Source organism: Mustela erminea, chromosome 1, assembly GCF_009829155.1.
Source record: "Mustela erminea isolate mMusErm1 chromosome 1, mMusErm1.Pri, whole genome shotgun sequence".
NCBI lineage: Eukaryota > Metazoa > Chordata > Mammalia > Carnivora > Mustelidae > Mustela > Mustela erminea.
The window spans coordinates 83,852,178-83,873,735 of record NC_045614.1 but is presented as its reverse complement, the minus strand read 5'-3'; the positions used below and the strand labels follow the sequence as shown (position 1 = coordinate 83,873,735).

At 40.7% G+C, this 21,558-nt stretch overlaps 1 protein-coding gene across 8 annotated transcripts in view; it reads left to right on the top strand.

Annotated features, from left to right (window-relative positions):
- Nucleotides 1-21,558, top strand: part of KAT2B (lysine acetyltransferase 2B) — a 100,057-nt gene that overhangs the window by 20,091 nt on the left and 58,408 nt on the right. For all 8 annotated transcript variants that reach the window (XM_032331498.1, XM_032331541.1, XM_032331879.1 and 5 more), the window contains exon 2: nucleotides 11,689-11,815. In XM_032331498.1, the coding sequence (XP_032187389.1) occupies nucleotides 11,689-11,815 (127 nt within the window). The remainder of the gene's footprint in view (nucleotides 1-11,688; nucleotides 11,816-21,558) is intronic.

Below are 21,558 nucleotides of genomic sequence, written 5' to 3'. Positions count from 1 at the left end.
GGTGCTTTGAAGGAAAACTCTTATCTGGAAGAACAGTGGCTGGGCCTGCACATCTGCAAAGGAGATATAAAGGCCAAGGCAAAGGGCATGGCGTGGTAGCTTGGAACACATGGCAGAAAGTGCTTTGCTGGCAGTCAAGGATAATGGCATTGAATGTTTCCTAAAGGACTTAGTATGTCCTCTTTAGTAAACTGGGCAAGAAGTCCCACACGTATTAAATTTTTGTGCGCTGAGGTTTCCATGTTTCCCATGGTGCATGTTACATGTGTAGGAAGTGCTTTGTATATCCTGCCCCACCCAGCCACCTCCAAAAAATCCTGAAACAAGTGAGCCAAGCTCAAGGAATTTCCAGGTATCTCAGAGGGGTATAACTTGAACCACTTAGAACCACTTAGAAAATGTTGGGACTATTCTAGGCATAAGCTGTAAGGGTCTACAGCAAAGACTTGGGTTTTGGAGGAGGGGTAGATTCCCTTTAAACTCTAGTGCAGTGATGTCCAATGGAAATATACTATGAGCCACATATATAACTGAACATTTTCTACTAGCCACGTGTATTAGTTTACTAGGACTGCTATAACAACTCATCACCAACAAGGTGGGTTAAAGCAACAGAAACTTCCCTTGTTCACAGTTTTGGATGCCCGTGGTCTGAAATCAAGGTGTCAGCAGGCCACATACCCTCCAGAGGCTCTGGGAAGAATCCTTTTGTGCCTCCTGGCAGTCGTTGGCATTCCTTGGTGTGTAGATGTATTACTCCAAGGAATGAGTCTTTGCCTCTGGCTTCACATGGCCTGTGTATCTATGATCTCCCTCTCCCTTTTTTTTTTTTTTTTTCGTATGAAAGCACCACTTACTGGTTTCAGGGCCCTAAGTCCAGGATAATTCAATCTCAACATCCTTAAGTAATCATACCTGCAAAAATCATCTATTTTCCAGTAAGATCCCATGTGGGGCCCCAAGTGGATGTGCACTTGGGGGGACACTGTTCAACCCACTCCAACACACTGAAAAAGGAGAGAGAAAAATCAACCGTTAAATTTTATTAATTGTAGTATATTCTTTAACTTACTACTCCACAAGATCACTGTAACATGTAATCAACAGAAAATAATTCTTAATGAGGTATTTTAACATTCTTCTTTTGCTTTTGACACTAAGTCTTTGAAATCCAGTATTTACTTTACGCTCAGGAGGCATTCCCAACTTGGACCTGCTACCTTTTGAAGACTGAACCCCCACTTGTGGCTGCCTTCCACATCCTGGCCGACACAGTTGCAGGGCTGTGGGGCTGACAGAACGTTGAGACTTCTCTGTGTTTTTCCTGTGTTTTCTTCCTCTCTCCTTTGCTCTCTCTGTCCTTTTATCTTCCTGTTAGTTTTCAGGGAGTTTTCTATTTATTTGGAAGAAGTCTCGTTTGTTCTAACAAAAGACATGAAAGTCTACTTTGTGAAAGCTGCTGGGATCCCAGGACTCAGTGGGGGAAGCAAAGTGAGCCAGTTCTGGAAGAAAAAGTCCTTTATTCAGTTACATTTGTGAGTGTTTATTGTTGAATTCATTAAGCACTCTGTCACAAGTAGCTTAAATAAGTGTGGTTAATATTTGGGATGTAACATTTTTTATTAGTAAGGGCAATACAAGAGTTTATTCTTCCAAAACCTCTCTGCCATGAGATCTGTGACCCATTTTCAGCCCTCCATGAACATGGCCATTCTTCCCTGTCATGTTAAGACAAGAAGGGGAATAAAGTTTTCTTTCTGGGCTGATTACTCTAAGTCTGTTGCAATAGTGAGGTTAAGATTTATATCTTTAAAAATCTATATTGTCTTCTTTAAGAATTGCATGCTTGTTACTTTTTGGCTTGAACCTCAGTAAAGGCTTTTATGAGCAACCCCACGGGAAGAAAAGTTTTGGATCCTTGAATTCCTAAATGTGGTTTGTGATAAGGATGTGTGGTTTCTGCCCTTCCTCCCCCACAACTGATTTATACCAAGCCTCTTTTATTGTCGTTGGAATTTTTCTGGAATTATGATTTCCCCTCAGATGAATTAATGTTAAAGAAAATTAGCAAGCAGCCCATGAATATGCACTTTAGAGAAGAATATAAAGTACAATGTGAATATTCCTTTTCCTCCCCCAGTTTTGTCCTCCCCCCATAAGTATGTATCTGTCTGGTTTCTCTGTGTATCCAAATAATACATGTTTAAATTGCTTATTCACTAATTTTTTTAAAAAAAGATATTGGATTATGCTTTGAATTATTCTATAGTTTGGTTTTTCAGCCTTTTACTAGGACCTAGAGTACCTATTTTAGTTATAGAGAGGTTCTGTACAAGTTAGTTGTATGGGTAAATAGTCTGTGGTACCCATCTGCATAGCTTTTTTTTTTTTTTTTTAAATCAGAGAGAGAGAGCACAAGCAGGAGGAGCAGCAGGATTCCTGAGGTGGGGACTCAATCCTGGACCTTAGGATCTTGACCTGAGCTGAAGGCAGCTGCTTAACCGGCTGAGCCATCCAGGCGTCCCCCAATCTACATAACTTAGTAAATTCTTTCCTTATTGATCAGATTTTACCTGACATGACATATATATTTCTTTTGCTCTAATAAATGGTATACGAATATCATTGAGCACATGTCAGTATGTCTGTAGGAGAGCTCCCAAGTAGTATCCTTCAGCCAAAGGGCACGAACGTGGCAGTGTGTCTTCCCACACAGGGTATATGAGGTTATGTGTTTCCTCACATCTTGGTCAACTTTAGATACCAGTGTTGACGTTTTATTTATTTATTTTTGCCAGTTTAATTAGTCTGAGGAAATATGCCACAGGGCTTTTAATTTTTCATTTCTCCAACACTAGTTACTTGGACCATTTTGTTGGTTTATTTGTCTTTAGCATTTATTTTTCTGGAATACTGGATTTGCGAATTTTTTCAATTAGACTGTGCCTTTTTCTTATTGTTTTATAGATGATCTTGATATATTCTGAATATTAATACTTTGTTACATATGTTATAAGTAATGATTATGGAACTTACAGATTAATTAAAGGAGAACTGTTAGGTTTACAATATGGTGTCTTCCTATCATGAATACTGCATATTTCCTTGTTGCAGTGAAGAAACTCATCCAATCTTTAGTAGAAAGTTGTAGTTTTCTGTATATAGATCTTACTCATCTCCTTAAAGATTGGTCCCTAAGTATTTGATGGCTTTTTTATTAGGGTTTTTTTTTCCTATTACAGTTTCTAGGTGGTTATTGCTGAGAAAGAGAAAAGTTTTGATCCTGTTATCCAGCTGATTTATTTATTTCTTTATAAGCTATGATAATCTCTAAAGATTGTATGCCAATTTTTATAGTTTTGTGTACTTCCAGGACAATATATTTTTTTAAAAGACTTTATTTATTTGACATAGATCACAAGTAGGCAGAGAGGCAGGCAGAGGGAGAGGGGGAAGCAGGCTACTGCTGAGCAGAGAGCCCAGTGTGGGGCTGGATCCCAGGACCCCAAGACCATGACTTGAGCCAAAGGCAGAGGCCCAACCCACTGAGCCACCCACGTACTGCACCCTCTTCGAGGGCAGTACTGAACAGTGGTTGTATTGAGGGCTTCCTTGTTTTGGTAACTTTAATAGGAATGAGGTGTCTCTCTATTTAGTATAATGTTTATTTTCAAGTTAAGATTATTTTCTTCTATGACAAATTTGCTATTTTTAAAATCAGAAATTGATATTAAATTTTATGGAAATTATGAATTTTATGAATTTTATGATATTGAATTTTATGAATTTTATGAATTTAAAGCTTTTTTGGCATCAGTTGTAATTATTTTTTCTTAGTTTGTTAATTGATTAATTTGAAAGGACTATCTTTGCATTCTTGTAATAAACTTTACTTAGTTATTATGTGCCAAAATGCATGATTTTAATCGTGTACTATTGCATTTAATTTACAGATACTTTATGTCAGTTTTTTGTGTGTGTGAGATTGGGCTAGTGCCTTTTTTGGTGTTTTTTGCTCTCTCTCTGTTTTTGTGTCAGGGTTATACTGGATTCATAGAATGACGTTGAGTTTTTCATCTTTTTCTAATGTTCTGAAACAATTTACAATAAAAGGAATAGTGTGGTCCCTGGCTGTTCAGTGTGGTAGCCACTAGCCACAGATGATCATTGAGCACCTGAAACATGACTAGTCTGAATTGAAATGTGAGGTCATATATGCCTTGGGTTTTGAAGACTTAGCATAAAAAATATGTAAATTGTTTTATTAATAATGTTTTTATTCTGATTCCATGTTAAAGTGGTAATATTTGGGTGTATTATGTTAAATAATCTTATTATTTACTTTTTTTACTTTTTAAAATGTGGCTACTGGAAAATTAAAAATTTTACTTATTTACTTATTTATTTTTAAAGATCTTATTTATTTATTTGTCAGAGAGAGAGAAGAGAGAGAGATGGGTAGAGGGAGAAGGAGCCTGACAGGGGACTCAATCCCAGAATCCTAGGATCATGACCTGCGCCAAAGGCAGACACCCAGCTGACCGAGATACCCAGGTGTCCCGAAAATTAACATTATATTTATTTTGGCTAGCTCTTGAAAGTTAATTGGAACTTACCTATAAAACCATCTGATCTTGGGACATTTTTATATCTTTGATGACCTTTTCATTATCTTCTAGGGTTGTCAGAAAACTTTACTACCTATTAAATGAGGTTAGATAATTTCTGTTTTCCTAGGAAGTCACTTGTTTCATCTGGTGTTTCATAATTATTGATATAAAGTTCTACAGAGTACTTATTTTATTTTATTACTTTTTTAGATTTTATTTATTTATATGACAGATAGATTGACAGAGATTACAAGTAGTCAGAGAGGCAGGCAGAGAGAGAGAGAGAGAGGAGGAAGCAGGCTCCCTGCTGAGCAGAGCGCCCGATGTGGGGCTCGATCCAGGACCCTGGGATCATGACCTGAGCCAAAGACTGAGGCTTAACCCACTGAGCCACCCAGGGGCCCCCAGAGTACTTATTTTAGTTATAAATCTGTAGTTTTTATCTCCTTTCTCACTCTTATTTTTTCTCTGCCTTCATTAGAGTCTCAAGAGTTTGTTTATTTTAATAGTCTTTTCAAAAATCAACAATTTATTTTACTCATTAGGTATATGATATTGTTTGTTCATTTCCCTAAGCTTTTTTTTACATTAGTTCCTTTTATCAATTTTTCTTGAATTTATTTTGTTACTCTTTTTCTAGATTATGGAGTTGAATGAATAGTTTGTTTATTTTTAATCTTTGTGTTTTCCCCATAAATGCATTTAAGGGTATTTGTTTTCACCTAAGTGTTGATCATTTCTCACAGATTTTAATATATTGTGTTTTTTATTTTTTTTATTATTTTTTTTTAAATTGTGTTCTTGCTATATATAGAACCTGGCCATCTTTCTCTTTACTTCTGTTAAAATAAATTGTCCACCAAGATCACCCAGTAAGCCTTTGAATGACTTCCCACTGCTCTTACCTACAGTGGAAATGGAGCCAGTTTATTCTTTGAGGAGCATAACTTTTTATGTAATTCATAAGCTCCCTAGTCTTTTGTTCAGTAAGAGCTATAGCCTCTTGCCTAATGATTGGTGCCAGTATCCTCAGACTACTTCCATTGGTTGCAACCTCTTCAAGTCCTTGCTTTAAAGTACTAACTGTCATAGTTCATCATGACCTCACCATTCACCTTAACAGAGTTCTCCTTGCATGTTATCATTATCAGAGTCACCATAATCTTTATTATTACTTCCATTAATTCGCATCTGCCTCCATTAATTGCTTAATGCCCCCAACAGTCCTGTGAGATAGGTATTTTAAAATCCACTTTAGAGACTGGGAAGCTTGGAGGGGTTAGTGATTCACCTAGGTTCACATAGTAAGTGTTGCAGCTAAGATTTGAAACTGTATTTCCATAGTTTCCAAGTCCTTTCCTCTTGATCATGGCACTGATGCGTCTGCTGTCACCTGGAGCTGTTCTACCAACCTCAACCTAAGCTGAAACATTTTGCCGACCCACCTTTTGCCTGCATTCCTTCACCTGTTGCTGCTGTGAGTTGAATGAGGGCGATGTTGAGGGGCTGTGGAGAAAGATTTAAGAGTACTTAGCGAGAATGTTTTCTCAAAGTTTCCTGGCAGTCTATTTTGTGATGGAGAATAGTCTCAAACATCACGTCTTTCCCCTGGCCCATTTTCTCTGTCTCTGGCCTCTTTGCTCCTCCACAGGCTGAGAAAGGCAGTATAGCCTGAAAGAATATTCTAGTTCATAGGTTTTGCTGCTGGAAGATCTTGTCTCTTTCCACACAACTCTTTGGGAAGATTTCCAGGAATCCATTTACTGAGCAGAGCTTCAGGAGGAATTGGTATGCATCACCTATTTGATTCAGTCCCAGAGTCTTATCTCTTCTAGGCCAGTGGTTCTCAACCTTTTGCTTTTAATTTAGGTTTAATTTTTAATATAAATACCATGACTAAAAAAAGCAAGGCCAAGCAGAGATCTATAAATGACAGGCTCAAAAAAAGGGGGGGGGATGGGACGCCTGGGTGGCTCAGTTGGTTAAGCGGCTGCCTTCGGCTCGGGTCATGATCCCAGTGTCCTGGGATCGAGTCCCACATCGGGCTCCTTGCTCGGCAGGGAGCCTGCTTCTCCCTCTGCCTCTAGCCTGCCACTCTGTCTGCCTGTGCTTGCGCTCTGTATCTCTCTCTCTAACAAATAAATAAAAAATCTTAAAAAAAAAGGGGGGGGATAATTCTGCGATATATTTGTTTATAGTGGTAATTTTAGAATTTTAAACTAGACATGTTCTTTTATCCCCTTCATAAAAATCCTAGAAAATTCTGACACAGAGAAGGTGTTAACTTCTCTCTTTTCTCCTCTGTCACCCAGCTTCAGGAGAGTACCAGTGGTCTCAAATTCTATAAAAATGTTTTGGATAAAGCAGGCACCTATATATTTAACTATACATGAGGTGAGGGGCAAGAAGTATGTTCCAAAGCACACACATGCTGCTGTTCTTCAGAATGGACTGTTCTTCCCCCTCCTCTCATCCAATGTGAAGGATCCCGCGTCTGTATAAGTCTTCCTGACATGCTCCAATTAGTGTGTGAGTGTGTGTGTGTTTAAGATTCTATTTTTGGTAATCTCCACATCCAAGGTGGGGCTTGAATTCACAACCCCGAGATCTTGGGTCGCATGCTCCACCAACTGAGCCAGCCATCCACTCCAAGTGTGTGTGTTTTTTCATGGGTCCATTCCTAGTAACCCTTCTTTTAGATCAGAGATGCTCAGCTTTGTCTACACACCAGCATCACCAGCTTAAGAAACATACTGATGCCTGGTATCTATCCACAAAGATTGTGAGTTAATTATTTTGCAGTCAGGTGTGGGTATCAGGCTTAATGGAGCTCCCCAGTAATCTTAATATTAATTCCAATATGCCTCTAAGGTTGAGAACTGCTTAACAGACTGAGCAACCCAGGCACCCATAGATTTTTATTTCTGCAGAAATTTGTTGTGTCCGCAGTATCTGCTTCTATGATGGACATGTAGTAGGGGCTCAGTTAGTGTTTGCAGAATGAATAAATAGTGCGAGAGAGAGTAGGAAAGGTTCACATTCTGTCTATGCTTTTTCCTCTGCATTCTTTCCACCCTGTCTAAATACAGAGAAAACACTCCCCGTTAGCACTGTCTTCTGAGGTAATCCATTCCTAACACAGTGTTAGGTGAAAAGCTATGGTATAAGCCCATGGATTTCAACCCCAAGCACGAGATGGAGCAATTTCTTACCTGTAGACTCAAACCTTTGAACCAAAAAGTGGTATTTTGTTGAGGTTGATGGCTCTTGTAGAGGCCCGTGTAGAGGCCCACATACTTTCGGGTTGATTCAGAACAAGTTGGCTTCTCAAGCTTCCTTGGAAGGAGGAATTTCATCTCACTGTGTCATGGTCTCTCTGAGAATCTGGAGTTACAAATACTGGCTGTGGGTGGTGTTATTCTGGTCCATACAGAATTCCTCCCAATTTTCCTGCCTGCCCGTGGAAACCTGCCAAAGGAGGAGACTTAGGCTGTGGTTGCTGATGTGCCCAGATGGCAAAGGCCATCACGTTTGTCAGAAGCTAATGCGGCTACCTAGGTGAATGAGGACAGATTCCCATATTACATAATTCCTTGGGGTTTTGAGCTGAATTTATTACCCACCTGACTCCTAGCCTTAAAGTTAATCTTGGGCCTTAGTAAGTGTTGAAACTCTTAACTTAGACAACTTGGCATCTTTTTGGTAATTCCAGGGGAATCTTGTGTTCTTTTGGTGGGCCTTGGTTAAGGTACTGGAGTTCTTTTCCATCTAGATATTAAAGAGATTTATAAATTCAGGAAAGTGTGAATAATTAATGTGCTTCCCTGTGTAACAGAATATGTATTTGATCCTGGAGTAGAGGTAAAAAATGAAAGGAAATAGGATGATTTGCTCCTGTAAGTTAGTGACAGAAAAAATGAATGCCTCTGTGAGTAATGCCAAAGGAAAAGAGAAAGTGGGGAGGCTTTCTACACTAGAAAAGGAAAAAAAAATGAGTTTGAAAACATCTGGCTTTGTGTCTTTGTGTTCTCTTCCTATACCCGTTTCAAGCCCAGAGGATCCTGTTTGGGAAAGGAGAGACGATGGATCATATAACCAAGCTGAAGTACTGCTAATTGCCTATGAGACCTTGTAGGATTTCTCCTACTTCCAACTCAGCTCTTTCCTTTACTCACTGTGCCCTATGCATGCTGGTCTTTGCTGTTTGTTGAGCGAGCCAACCACTCTTGACTCTGCCCTGCCTGTTGCCTCTGTCTGGGATGTTCTTCTACCATATATCTAACGGTTAACTCCCTCTGCTCCTTCAAGTCTTTGCTTTATTGCCACTTTCTTAAAAAGGCCTACTTAAGGGGTGCCTGGGTGGCTCAGTGGGTTAAAGCCTCTGCTTTCGGCTCGGGGCGTGATCCCGGGGTCCTGCGATCAAGCCCCGCATCAGGCTCTCTGCTCAGTGGGGAGCCTGCTTCCCCCTCTCTCTCTTCCTGTCTCTCTGCCTACTTGTGATCTCTGTCTGTCAAATATAAAATCAAATAAAATCTTAAAAAAAAAAAAAGCCCACTTAAAATTTCAGATTCTGCGCTACCCTTCCCCAAGCCTCCTTTCCCCATCACTTCTTTCTTTCCATAGTGATGTCACTTTCTAATATACTGTATAATTTGTTAATTTGTGTTGTCTGTTTGCCTCATTCTCACTATCCCAAGGACAGGGTCTTTATTCATTCCCTTTCCATACCTAGCAAAAGTACCTGGCACGGAGTAGCCCTTCAAGACATACTGTCGAATGAATGACTCAGTATGCATCGTAGTTCTTTGGCTTGGAAATTAGTTCTGCAAACTCAAAAGGTTTTGGGCCATTGCTGTTGCTCCTTCTAGGTTTGGTCTGCTGTATGTAATTAATTTGTTGGGACTATTATCATAATTTTTCCTTCTCTACCCAAAGTCCTTTTTGGAAGGGGCAGTAGGATCAGACCAACTGCTCAGAAAAGCCAGAGGCTGTGTGAGACTCTTGAAGTAGATATTCCACTGCTAGGAGAGGAGTCCCCAAGGCGAGTGGTTTCCTCCATCCCTACAAAGACTATAGGCATTCATGTAAGTTCTCATGAGAGTCTTCAAAAACATGGCCCTTGAGAACTTTCCAATCTCTGAAGAAGTGGATGGCTCATTATAGGGCATTTCAAGTCCAGTTCAGCTTAATAACGAGCACTATGGTTAACCTTCAGGTCCTGATGCCTTGGCCAAACAGAAGAGGGTCACTTGAGCTACTCACGGGGAGTTGTGCTACCAAGTTGCTATTTTTGGTCTTGCCTTCTCTGTCCCCAGTGGGTTAACATGTGAGAAGCAGTCAGGTTGGGCTTGCCAACATTCATCAGGTCCAGCTTATCTTCAGAAGCATAGGGAACTTATCTTTAGAAACATATTTTCCTTTCACCTTGGCCTTCTTGCCTTGCCAGCTATTTATTCTTTCTTTCCTTACTCTCTTAGATGTACACACACTTCAGAAACTGTCCCTGTCTTGGAGAATTTTCTGTATGGAGTTGAGGTAGCAGCCGTTCTGTCATTTTCTACACATCCGACTTCTACCAACTTCAGCCTTTGGGGGTTTGAGGGCTGCAGGGGTGGGAAGCAGGGTGAAAAGACCTGTGATCAAAGATCTACCACAAAGCCCAAGCACAAAAGTCTGTGCGATTTGTTTTGTTAGAACAGTGCTATTTCAGAGAAGAAGAATGTGAACCGCATATGTAATTTTAAGTGTTCCAGTAGCCACATTTAAAAAGTAGAAAAGAAACCAGTCAAATGAATTTTCCTATTTTTTATTTAACTCCATGCATCTAAAATACTATATGTAACCAGTGTGAAACATGGGTCAAACAGGTAACCAATGTGAAAATAATTAATGAGAAGTTTTTACATTAGTCTTCTAAATCTGGTATATATTTTATACCTGCAGCGCATTTCAGATTGGACTAGCTATATTTCTTTTTCTTTTTCTTTTTTTTTGAAGATTTTTATTTATCAGAGCATAAACGCAGGTAGAGTGGCAGGCAGAGGCAGAGAGAGAAACAGGCTCCCCACTGAGCAAGGAGCCCCATGCAGGACTCGATCCCACAACCCTGAGATCATGACCTAAGCCGAAGGCAGTGGCTTAACCAACTGAGCCACCCAGGTGTCCCAAGGACTAGCTATATTTCAAGGGCTCAACAGCCACCTGTGGCTACTGGCTACCATTTGGACAGTAGACACAGAAGGCTCTCACCCACAGTCAGCTGTGTTCCATTTTATTTTTATGATTGAAAATTGTTGACATCTTTCTATCCTTGTCCTCAACTTTATACCCAACACTCCACAAAAAGACTAAATCATAAATCGTATTCACTGATCTCAAAGATGGTAGGGAAATGTGAAGCGTAAGGAAGATTTCTTGTAAGTGTTGCTAAAATAATAAATACTGGTATTCTGGTACAAGGAATCTGAGAAGTATCAAGATGGAAACCCCTGACTGCACAGTGAGGCCCTCTCCATCATGTAGCTGGGAGCCTACAAAAGACTTGGAGGAGCTAGCAAATGTGGCCTCGAGATGGGTGTGTCCCTCCTCGTTTCCTTGAGGTTGATAACTTCCTCAGTTTTGTGGATTTCCTTCCTGGTCCATGGGGCAGAGTTGCAGCTGGAGCCTTCAAGTATGCAAGGCTCAGTCATGGTGGAGGCCCCAGCCAGGTTCCAAGGATCTCTGGACAGTCTGGCTTGTTGCCTTGGCCAGCTTTATGGATGTGCTTTCTCAGAACTGACCACTTCATGGACATTTGCTTGGGGGCACTGGTATCAAAGGGCATGCGTCTGCTGTCTGAGCTGCAGTTCTCAATTCCAGCCAGCAGAAAGGAAACCAGCCAAGACATTAAAATCCAAAATGTCTAGATCATAACAGCCTCTTTGCCTTTTTCTATTTTTATTTTTTGTGCATATGTAGGAAATTTTGAAGTCAGGAGTGGGGAGGGTAGCTGTCCTGTAACTAGTGGGTATTGATCTCACGGAAAGCATGGAGTCCATTGCTGCCTGTTAAATAATTTTTATCTCTGTTCCTTTTTTAGGCCGAGGAGTCTTGTAAATGTAATGGCTGGAAAAATCCCAACCCTTCTCCTACTCCCCCCAGAGCTGACCTGCAGCAAATCATTGTCAGTCTAACAGAATCCTGCCGGAGTTGTAGCCATGCACTAGGTGAGTTCCTAAATATCTTCAAGGGAACTGTTGCCTGAAAGTTCTAACTGAATTTCGTGGGGTAGCCATACTTGCATGCTGTTTGCCTCTGGGTAACAACGGAGTCTGTTTAGTCTCCGGAATTTGCGTGACAAGCCCTGTGCTGTTAGCACTGCCTTCTTACCATCTCTTCCCGTTTTCCCCGGAGAGCTGGATTCGACTGGGGGATTGCCAGATGAGATGAAATGTGACAACTGAGCTAGCTGGTGGAAAGTGTGCCAGGTCCTGATTCATTCTGATCAGGGCCTGAGGGTCTTTGATCTCCAGGATAGAAAGCTTGACCAGCTGGTTTTTTGTCTAATTTTTACTACTACTACTACTACTACTACTACTACTACTACTACTACTGTTATTATTATTATTATTATTTTCTGATTGTCTGAACTTTCTGAAAGTGCTTCATTGTATCCTTGTATTCTTTAGTTTCCTGCTTCTGGTAGCTCGCCCTCTTCCTCAGGGTTGTGTTTGGTGAATGTTTACTTGTGTTTTCCCTTTCAACCTTCTTATCTATCCCTGCAAGATAATCATTGTCAGTTTGGCAAGATAGACTCTCCCTGTTACTCAACAGGACTGTGCTAATATGTTCTTGTCCTGATACGAGTTTTAAGTTAAAAATTTTTAAATTGTGTTTGGTTTGGGTAGATAAAAGTTAACGGTAGTTTTCCCTAGATATTAACATTCCGATTCATACAGGATCAGGTTGGGATATTCTACTTTTCCACCTTCAGTTACCCAGTCTCCCAAAGAACGTCTCTGTGTCCAGTTTACTGTGCAGGCTGCTCCTGGTAGAACATTCTCACTGAAGTTGCTTACCCACCCCACCCCCCCCAACCATTTCTAAGTTGGTGCCTTCTTTTGGATGCCCTCTTTCTTTCAGGCTGCTTGGTGATATCAAATGGTTCAGTGTCAGCCTTCAAGGTAGCATGGTGTCAGGCCGAGTCTGAAATTTTATTTTGTACTCAGCTGGAGGGTATTTCAGTACTCAGAGAGTAGAAAAGTAGATCATGTGATCTTCCCAGGAAGTTACTGCACTGGACTAACCTTCTGAGAAAGGATAGAGAGAACCTTGATCTCGCAGAAGAAATAAACACACCAATAATTACAGCATTGTAATAACTGGCATCTAAAATAATTTAAGTTTTGATTTTTGAAACAGCTGGTGCAAAGGAAGAATTCCAGAAGTCACAGAACACCTTTGCTTATAACCTACCTTTTTCACAATTGATCCCTGAGCCAGTGCCCTTTAGAATTTGCCTCAGGAAATATGATGCAATATGAAGCTGGCTCAGAAACTTCTTAAGCACTGGGCTCCAACTGTATTTGGTATTGATTGGGAAATCCGATTATCCTACATCAATTAACATTTAAAAACAGAGTTCTCTTTCTTAGCTGAGCAGATTGTCTCCATTCTGAGCATGTAAACAGACATGAATGCCCAAAGGCAGAAATGGCCTTTTACAAAGAAAAGCCAACTTTGTTCTCTTTTACATTTCTTAGCAAGCTTTGAAAACAAAATACCCTTATTGGGTGATATATAATCAAGAATGGAAACAAAAAAAAAGTACGTATCCTTTGACCTGGCAAATCTCAGCCAGAAATTTAACCTACCTATAAATTAAGATGTGCCCTCAAACTCAAAGAACAGTTAATTACAGCCACATTAATGACATTAAAAAACTAGAAAAAACCTAAATACCCCAATGTAGGAGATAATTGCTTGAATTATGAAAATCTATATTATAAATTCAATATGGTTATTAAAAATGATATATTTCCCAATATGGAAAGGCCTTCTTAACATATTATAAATGAAAAAAGCAAGTCATAAAGCTGCTTAATTGGAAGTTTTATAATCTAGGACTAAATTGAGGCTTCAACAGCCCAATTTCAGATCTTGGCTCTCCAACCAGTCACTGTCCGTTGGGGCATGTTTTCATCTGCCTGGAGCTCCATTTTCTCAGCCCTGAATCGAAGTTCATAGTATTTATCTCATAGAATTGTTGCGATGCTTCAGTGAGATAGAACTTATAAAAACTTTACAATAGTACCTGGCAAATTATGATGCATTACTCTTAGCTCTTTTTGTTAATAGTAGTGTTCCCATTACTACCAGAGTTCTTTTGCTTCAGCCAACAGATAGGAATTCTGCCCAGCTTAAGTAGGAAAACAGTGTTTATAAAAAGGTACTGGGAGATCCCAGAAGCTGAAAACAATGGGAAACCCAGTTTCAGTTTGGTCCGGGGAATCTCAGAAGCATAAATTTGTGGGCTTTCTGTCCAGGACACCCTGACTGGGTGAGGTCCATCGGCCCCTGTCCCTGTGAGTATTCCATCCCTAGAGGATGGGATCTGATTGGTGTAGCATCTGTCACGTGCCCAACCCTCGTTGCACCCTTAGGGAACTGCATGGAAGGTGGTCGTTCCCGCATAGGCAAGCTGACTTAAGAACAGCATCATGGGGGCACCTGGGTGGCTCAGTGGGTTAAGCGTCTGCCTTCCGCTCAGGTCATGATCCCAGGCTCCTGAGATCCAGCCCTGCATTGGGCTCTCTGCTCAGTGGGGAACCTGCTTCTCCCTTTCTCTGTCTCTGCCTGCCTTTCTGCCTACTTGTGCTCTCTGTCTGTCAAATAAATAAATAAAATCTTAAAAAAGAAAAAAAAAAAGAATAGCATCATGAGTACAATCTCATTTTATCAGTTTAGAAACTATGACATATATTTTAATATGTACTAATAGGAGCAGCTCTGGTGGGATCATTGTTGAGTTGCTGACAGTGCGTTTTCTCAGGGTATTGAGGTTTATAGGTGTTTTAAAAATATTTTTCTCCCTCTCCTTCCCCCCCATCCCTTTTCAGTCTGCTTTCTTAAAATTGAAATGTCTGTGCATTTTCAAGCTCTTGAAATTATTGGCAGAATGCCATAGTTTATTTATTGGTCTTATTATTGGGGCTGTAGAAAACCTTTTTCGGAGGTTATGCTTCTTCTCAACCACACCCCTCCCCTTTAAAAAAAAGTTTTAATATGGAAAAGCTCCAACATATGTAAAGTTAGAAAGAATAGTTTAGTAGGTGCCTTGTACTCATCAGACAGCTTTAATTATTAAAATTTGCCAACATCCGGAGTGCCTGGGTGGATCAGTGGGTCAAGAATCTGGCTCATAAATTTGGCTCAGGTCATGATCTCAGGGTCCTGGGATCAAGCACTGACTCAGGTTCTGTGCTCAGCTCTCTGTGCCAAGAGAGTCTGCTTCAGATTCTTTCTCTCCCTCTACCTCCACTCCCCCTTGCTTGCTTGCTTGAGCCCTCTGTCTCTCAAACAAACAAACAAATAAACTAATTAACTAACTAACTTTAAATAAAACTTGGCCAGTTTCCCTCCCTTCACTTTTTTTTTTTTTTTTGGCCAGAGTATTTAAATCAGGTTTCATACATAGTGTCCTATTTGTGCAGATTACTTCTGAAATATTACCAGCAAAGTAGAGATTAGGGTATAGGGAATTCTGTTAGGCTTCACGCAGGTCTGCATCCTGGGATGCATTTAAATTTGCATACACTGTCCTGATTCCCAGTCACTCTCTGCTGGATATGAATTCAGTCTCCAGTGATCATGCACATGGGTCAACCTGGAACATTTCTGTCCTTACCAACACATAACCTTCAAGCTTCTCGACTGAGACCATGTATGTTCTGTAGCTTCGCTGTTGGGTATCCATTTCATCCACACATTTTCTCTTGACAATGAGCTCTGGTTTCATGTGCTCTCCTGAAGGTTAACTTCCATCCCAGGTGTCCTTGGCCTGCCATCATTGGATACTCCTCTGTATCTTCTGGGTATAAAACATTCAGTTTTATATTTTATAAATTAGGAATTAGGCAGCAAGAAATCTAGGCTGGGCTCAGCGGTTTACCAGTCTCTTAACTTCTTTGCAGTCTGCTGTCTTCATCTACAGAGTGAAATGGTAAGTCTAGATCCATGCTGTCCAGTGTTATAGCCACTTGCTACATGAGCTAATGAGCACTTGAAAGATAGCTGTAAGTTGAGCTGTAAGTATAAAATACCTGCCAGATTCTGAAAGCTCAGTATGAAAAAAAGGGAGCTCTCTCATTAATATATTACATGTTGAAATGATATTTTAGGTATACTGAGTTAATGAAACATTATTAAAATTAATTTCACCCATTTCTTTTTTCAGTGTTGCTAATGGATGACTTAAAATGACACATATGGTTCACATTATATTTCCTTTTGTTAGCGCTGGCCTAGAGCTTTCCGGTCCCCTCTCTGAAATTGTTTCTTATTTGGGATTGGTACAGTCAGGTTCAGTTTACAGAAATTCAACAGAGGGTCCTAACACAGCACTTCAGTGGCCCAAACATTTCTCCTTATTTTAGTATTAATAAAAATTCGTTATTTGGGAACTACTTATTTAAATAACAATCTGGTTCTGTGATCTGGAAGGAGGAAACGCCATTGTGATCAAATCACTTTTGGAATTTTTGTTGTCATTTTGGAGTCCATTGTTCTGAACTATGCCAGGACATACTGATTATTTAATTTGACTAGTGATAGTTCTTTGCAGTTGTATATGGGAGTTTTTTTGTTTTGTTTTTGTTTTTAAGATTTTCTTTTTTGACAGAGAGAGAGAGAGATCATAAGTAGGCAGAGAGGCAGGAAGAGAAAGGGGGAAGCAGGCTCCCTGCTGAGCAGAGAGCCCAACACAGGACTTGAACCCTGGACCCTGACTGAGATCATGACCTGAGCTGAAGGCAGAGGCTTAACCCACTGAGCCACCCAGGCACCCCAGTTTTTGTTTTTGTTTTTTTTTTCAGTGCCATCACTTTTTCTGATAAACATAGATGCATAAACATGGGTCATGTAGACACTTATATTTAAACATTGCGATGGTAGAAATTGACAAGTGCCCCCCCCCAACCCCTGCCCTATGGTTATGTCTGCTTACCTGCTTATTTACAGTAGAAACTTTCTAAGGCAAGTAAAGACTACCATGGACCAATTACAGTAGAGCTTACTTTCTTGACTAGGAGTAGGTATGAAGGGACTACGAGTGTTTTTCTCATGGACTGTTTCAAACATTTAAATCATAAGTAAGTCATTTTCTTTAGCCTTATCCATTTGCATAGACCTCTGCCACTTAATCACTCTTAGTTCCCATTTATATTTGTACTGTGCAGATGCCAAGTGATATAAATAGGGGGCCTGGCACAGCCATCCGAGTCAGGTCATCGTATTTCTCTTGGCTGGGTGTCCTCTGTTTTTGTTTGGTTTTGTTTTTTTTTTTTAAAGATTTTTTTTTTTTAAGATTTTATTTTTAAGTAATCTCTACACCCAACATGGGGCTTGAACCTACAACCCTAAGATCAAAAGTTGCACACTCTATCAGTTGAGCCAGCCGGCTGTCCCTGTTTTCACTAATTCCATCTTTTACACATGGGGTTTCAAGTTGTCAGGAGCTGTGTGTCTGGGACAGCAGGAGTTAAGTGGGTAAATTCTGGTAATATTTGTCCTCCTCACTTGATGTGAGTTACTTTTCCCTACCTTCCTTGGGTCATGAAGGCCTGTTGACTTTTTCTCCGTATGCCTCCTTCCAGCACTGCCTGAATTCAGGTCTCTTCTCTGTGTTCTTTGGTTGTATATGCAGCAGCACCTGGAGTCCCCTGTTCCATCTTGTGCACCTGGCTTCCTAAGAAAGTAGTGATCCAGTCTGATCTAAACATTCTCCCATTTAGCCCCTCTGAGCCTCCCACTCTCTTCCGGATGACGTCCAGCTTTGGCTGAGCCTGCAGGATTGTTCTGGCCTCTACTGTCTGGCCTTTCCCCCAACCATCTATGCTGCATTTTGGCCACCAGTTTGCTCTTTGTTCTTGGCATGTTCTTTGCCCTTTCTCCCACCTCTGCTGTAGACCTGGAGGCTCACACCACCTGCCCACCATTTCCTTCATTCTCCAGGGGAAGGCTTCTCACCTCCAAGGTTTGACTTGTCTAGAGCCTGGTAGAGAGAATAAAGGTTTTCTTGGGGCTGCATTGCAGTGTTTGTTCCTTGCATCACTATAATTATTTATAATTATATATATAAGATATATAATAAATGATTATATAATCTGTAATTATATATAATTTATAATAATTTATTGTAGGTTTTCTGTAGGAGACTAAGGTTAAGGACTGACTTTTTCTCTAGTTCCTAATCTGGTCTGTTTCTTGGGCATAATTCGGCTTATTCCTTCATTGATAAACACTCACTGAATTCAGGAGTACTAAAAGATACTGGTTGCATTTATTTGCAGGGGGGCTCTCACAGTTTGTAGTCCGTGCCTGCACTGTGCATAACAGTAGCTGCTAGTCTCCTGTGGCCGCTGAGCTCTTGAACTGTGGCGTGAATTGTGGCACCGCAAGTGTAAAATGCACGCTGGTTTTGTGCAATGACAAAAGAATGTACACTAGTAATAATTTTGTACATTGAGTTCATGTTGAAATGAAAAATCTAGTGTGAAGTTAAATAAAATGTTTTCTAAAATTTCACCTATTTTACCTTCCTAAAAGTGGCTGCTAGAATATTTATATGTACATTTGTGGCTTGTATCCTATTTCTGCTGGAATGAACTCATCTAAAGGGCTCTTAATTTTTAACTTCTCTTTTTCTCCATCCAGATCTGAGATTTCAAAAGAGGAAACCACTTTTAAGTGATAAACTCTGGCACGTTAGTCAATTCAGAAGGTTTCATTGAAGGAATTTGTTTTACCTCTTTTAGCTTTGACCTCAAATTCCCATGAGCACCAAATGTGTTTGAACAGCTTACAAGAGCTGCGGATGCCGCGCTGTTTGCTTTCTTTCCAGTCCAGAGGAGCAGAGACATGGTAGTGGCCTGCCCAGCTGCTGCCTGTTCACAGTGCAGGGCATGTGAGGACTGGCAGGCTGTCCTCAAGAGAAGTGCAGGCCAGTGATCCACAGGGCCAGAGCCGAGAGAAGGTCCCAGCATATGGTGACAGTGTGCTTCCTGTTCCCAGCAAGGCAACAGCTGCACCGTGATCCTTGGCAGCAGGCGTTTGGCAGGTCTCCCTGGAGCACCCTGGGCCTTTGTAAGTCTGGCACAGCGCTGAGAGGTGCCAAGGTACATCTTCCTGGAGCAAGAGAAAGAGAGCAGAACCTCCCACAGTCTTCTGGCTCCCACCTTCCCCCTGCTTCCCTCCGCTCCCTACACACGGGGGACATGGGCGAAGCCATGGGTGACGGGAAAGAGTGAGCTTTTTCCACAAGTCACAGGGGTTGGCCAGCTTGGGGTAATGCTATCCATGTTTTGTACCATACTCTCAGAAGACTATTTGAGATGAAAGCAGAGTCCTTACTATTTGAATATTCAGTTCCAGGTGGATGAAAGATTTAAAAAAACAAAACAAAACAAAACAAAAAACCTAGAGAAAAGTCATGAGAAAAGTAACAAAGGACATCTCCAAAGCAAAATCCCATTTTACTCACATTTACCTGTTGGTAGCATTATGCCCTATTGGCTTTGTTTCTTTTTTAAAAATATGTGTGTGTGTAGATCTATATATATATTTTTCCTGGATCGTATGAACTTATGTTGCATATACATCATATAGCCTTTTCCCCCTACATACATTATATTTCCTAAAATCAAAGATATTCTTTTACCTAACCTTAGTTCAGTTACCAGCTTGAGTAAATTTTAGCATTTATGTCATATTTTAGTGTACTGTTTGTATTCTTTCATCAGTTGGCCCAAAAATGTTCTTTATAGCATATTTTCCTTCACAGTTAAGCATCCAGTGTAGAATCACATGTGTAGTTAGTTGTCATGTGAAGGAAAACAGTTTGTCTACTCATACTCAAAACCTTTCCAGAATAATTCTGGCGCCAAATATGTGGGGTTTTACACACGAGCAATTCTCCAGCTCTCCAGTGGACAGCTGGAGGGTATCTTGCAAATTCTCACTCACTTCTACACTGCCTTTAGTTAGTACAGACCCCACAGGTTAAAGGCTTAATCCCGCTTCTTCCTTCGCTTCCGATGCCAGTTGCAAGTCCCGGTTTTACCTGTGCTTCTGACCAACTGGATGTAAACTGGGAGATTCTGACGACCCCTTCCTGAGGGTGGATAATTTTCTAGAGCAGCTCACAGAACTCAGGAAGAAGGTTTGCTTATTTGATTACTGGTTTATCATAAAGAGATGCCCAGAGCAAGGCAGGGGGAAAGGAGCATGAAGTTCTAAGCACACCACTCTCCCAGCACCTTTCTGCAAACACCCTTTGGAAGTGCTCCAGACTCTTTCTTTTAGGGTTTGATGGAGACCACATTATGTAGGCACGATTGATTGCATCTTTGACTATTAGCGATTAATTCAGCCTCCAGACCACTTCCTATCCCCACCATATAGGTAGGAAAAGTGGGGCTGAAAATTCCAACCCTTAGTGACTTCTTTGATTTCCCTGGCAAACAGCCCCCATCCTTCAGGGACTTTAAAAGGTCATTAACATAAACTCAGGTGTGGTTGCAAGGGACTTGTTATGAATAACAAAAGACTCTTCTTTCACGTTATTGCTCTCATAACTTCCAAAATTCTGAGGGTTTTAGAAACCCAGTGCCAGGAAAAAAAAAAAAAAGCACTGTGCCATGAACAAAAACCAAATATGTATTTCTTTATAAGTTGCAGTATCACAACAGGTCCTTTTAGTTTCCTTTTATCTGGAGCCGTTCCTCAGCTTTTTTTCTGTTTTGCTTTGTTTTGTTTTGTTTTTGGTCTTTTGTGACCTAGATATTTTGGTGGAGGAATGTTTTAAGTTTTAAAAACAAACCTGTTAGAGAGCTAGGAGAAAATACATTTTTGTCCTTGTCTGTTCAGGAAGGGAGGACCTTTGCAAGCAAGACCTTAAAGAAATGCCAAGCATAGATTTGACTTGATGAAAAATTTAGAATTCCTTTACAGCCTACCCAAAAGCCCAACAAAATCCAGGAGCATTTACAATGAATAGGACAGACTTAAAGCTCTTTCAAGGCAATAAGAAAAAGACTAACATCCTAAAATACAGGCAGGGGATCTGAAAGTAGTGCCCAAAAGAACAAATACAGATGGCCAATAACCTGAAAAACAACCCCATCCAAGGGCATTCCAGTGAATGTGAATCAGAAGAGCGGGGACTCATTAATTTTCAAGATTGATTCAATTACTGAGAATGATTCTTCACTGTAGGCAAGAGTGGGGGAAGGCACTTTCTCTCACACGGTTGGTAGAGTGTACATTGATGGGAACTTCTCTGGTGGAGGAAGGTAAACCAAGCAGTAGATCCAAGAGCTTGCTTGCTTTATTTATTTATTTAAAAGGTTGGTTTTGTTTTTTGAAAGATTTTATTTATTTATTTATTTGACACACACAGAGAGGTCACAAGCGGAGAGGCAAGCAGAGAAAGAGGGGGAAGCAGGCTTCCCGCTGAGCAGAGAGCCCGATGTGGGGCTTGATCCCAGGACCCCCAGGATCATGACCTGAGCCAAAGGCAGAGGCTTAATCCACTGAGCCACCCAGGTGCCCCTAAAAGGTATTATTTTTAAGGCATCTCCACACCCAGCCTGGGGCTTAAACTCAAAACCCTGAGATGAGGAGTTGCACGCCCCACCGCCCAAGCTGGCCAGGCGCCCCTACAGAAGCTTTAAATAGCAGTAATTTCGTGTTA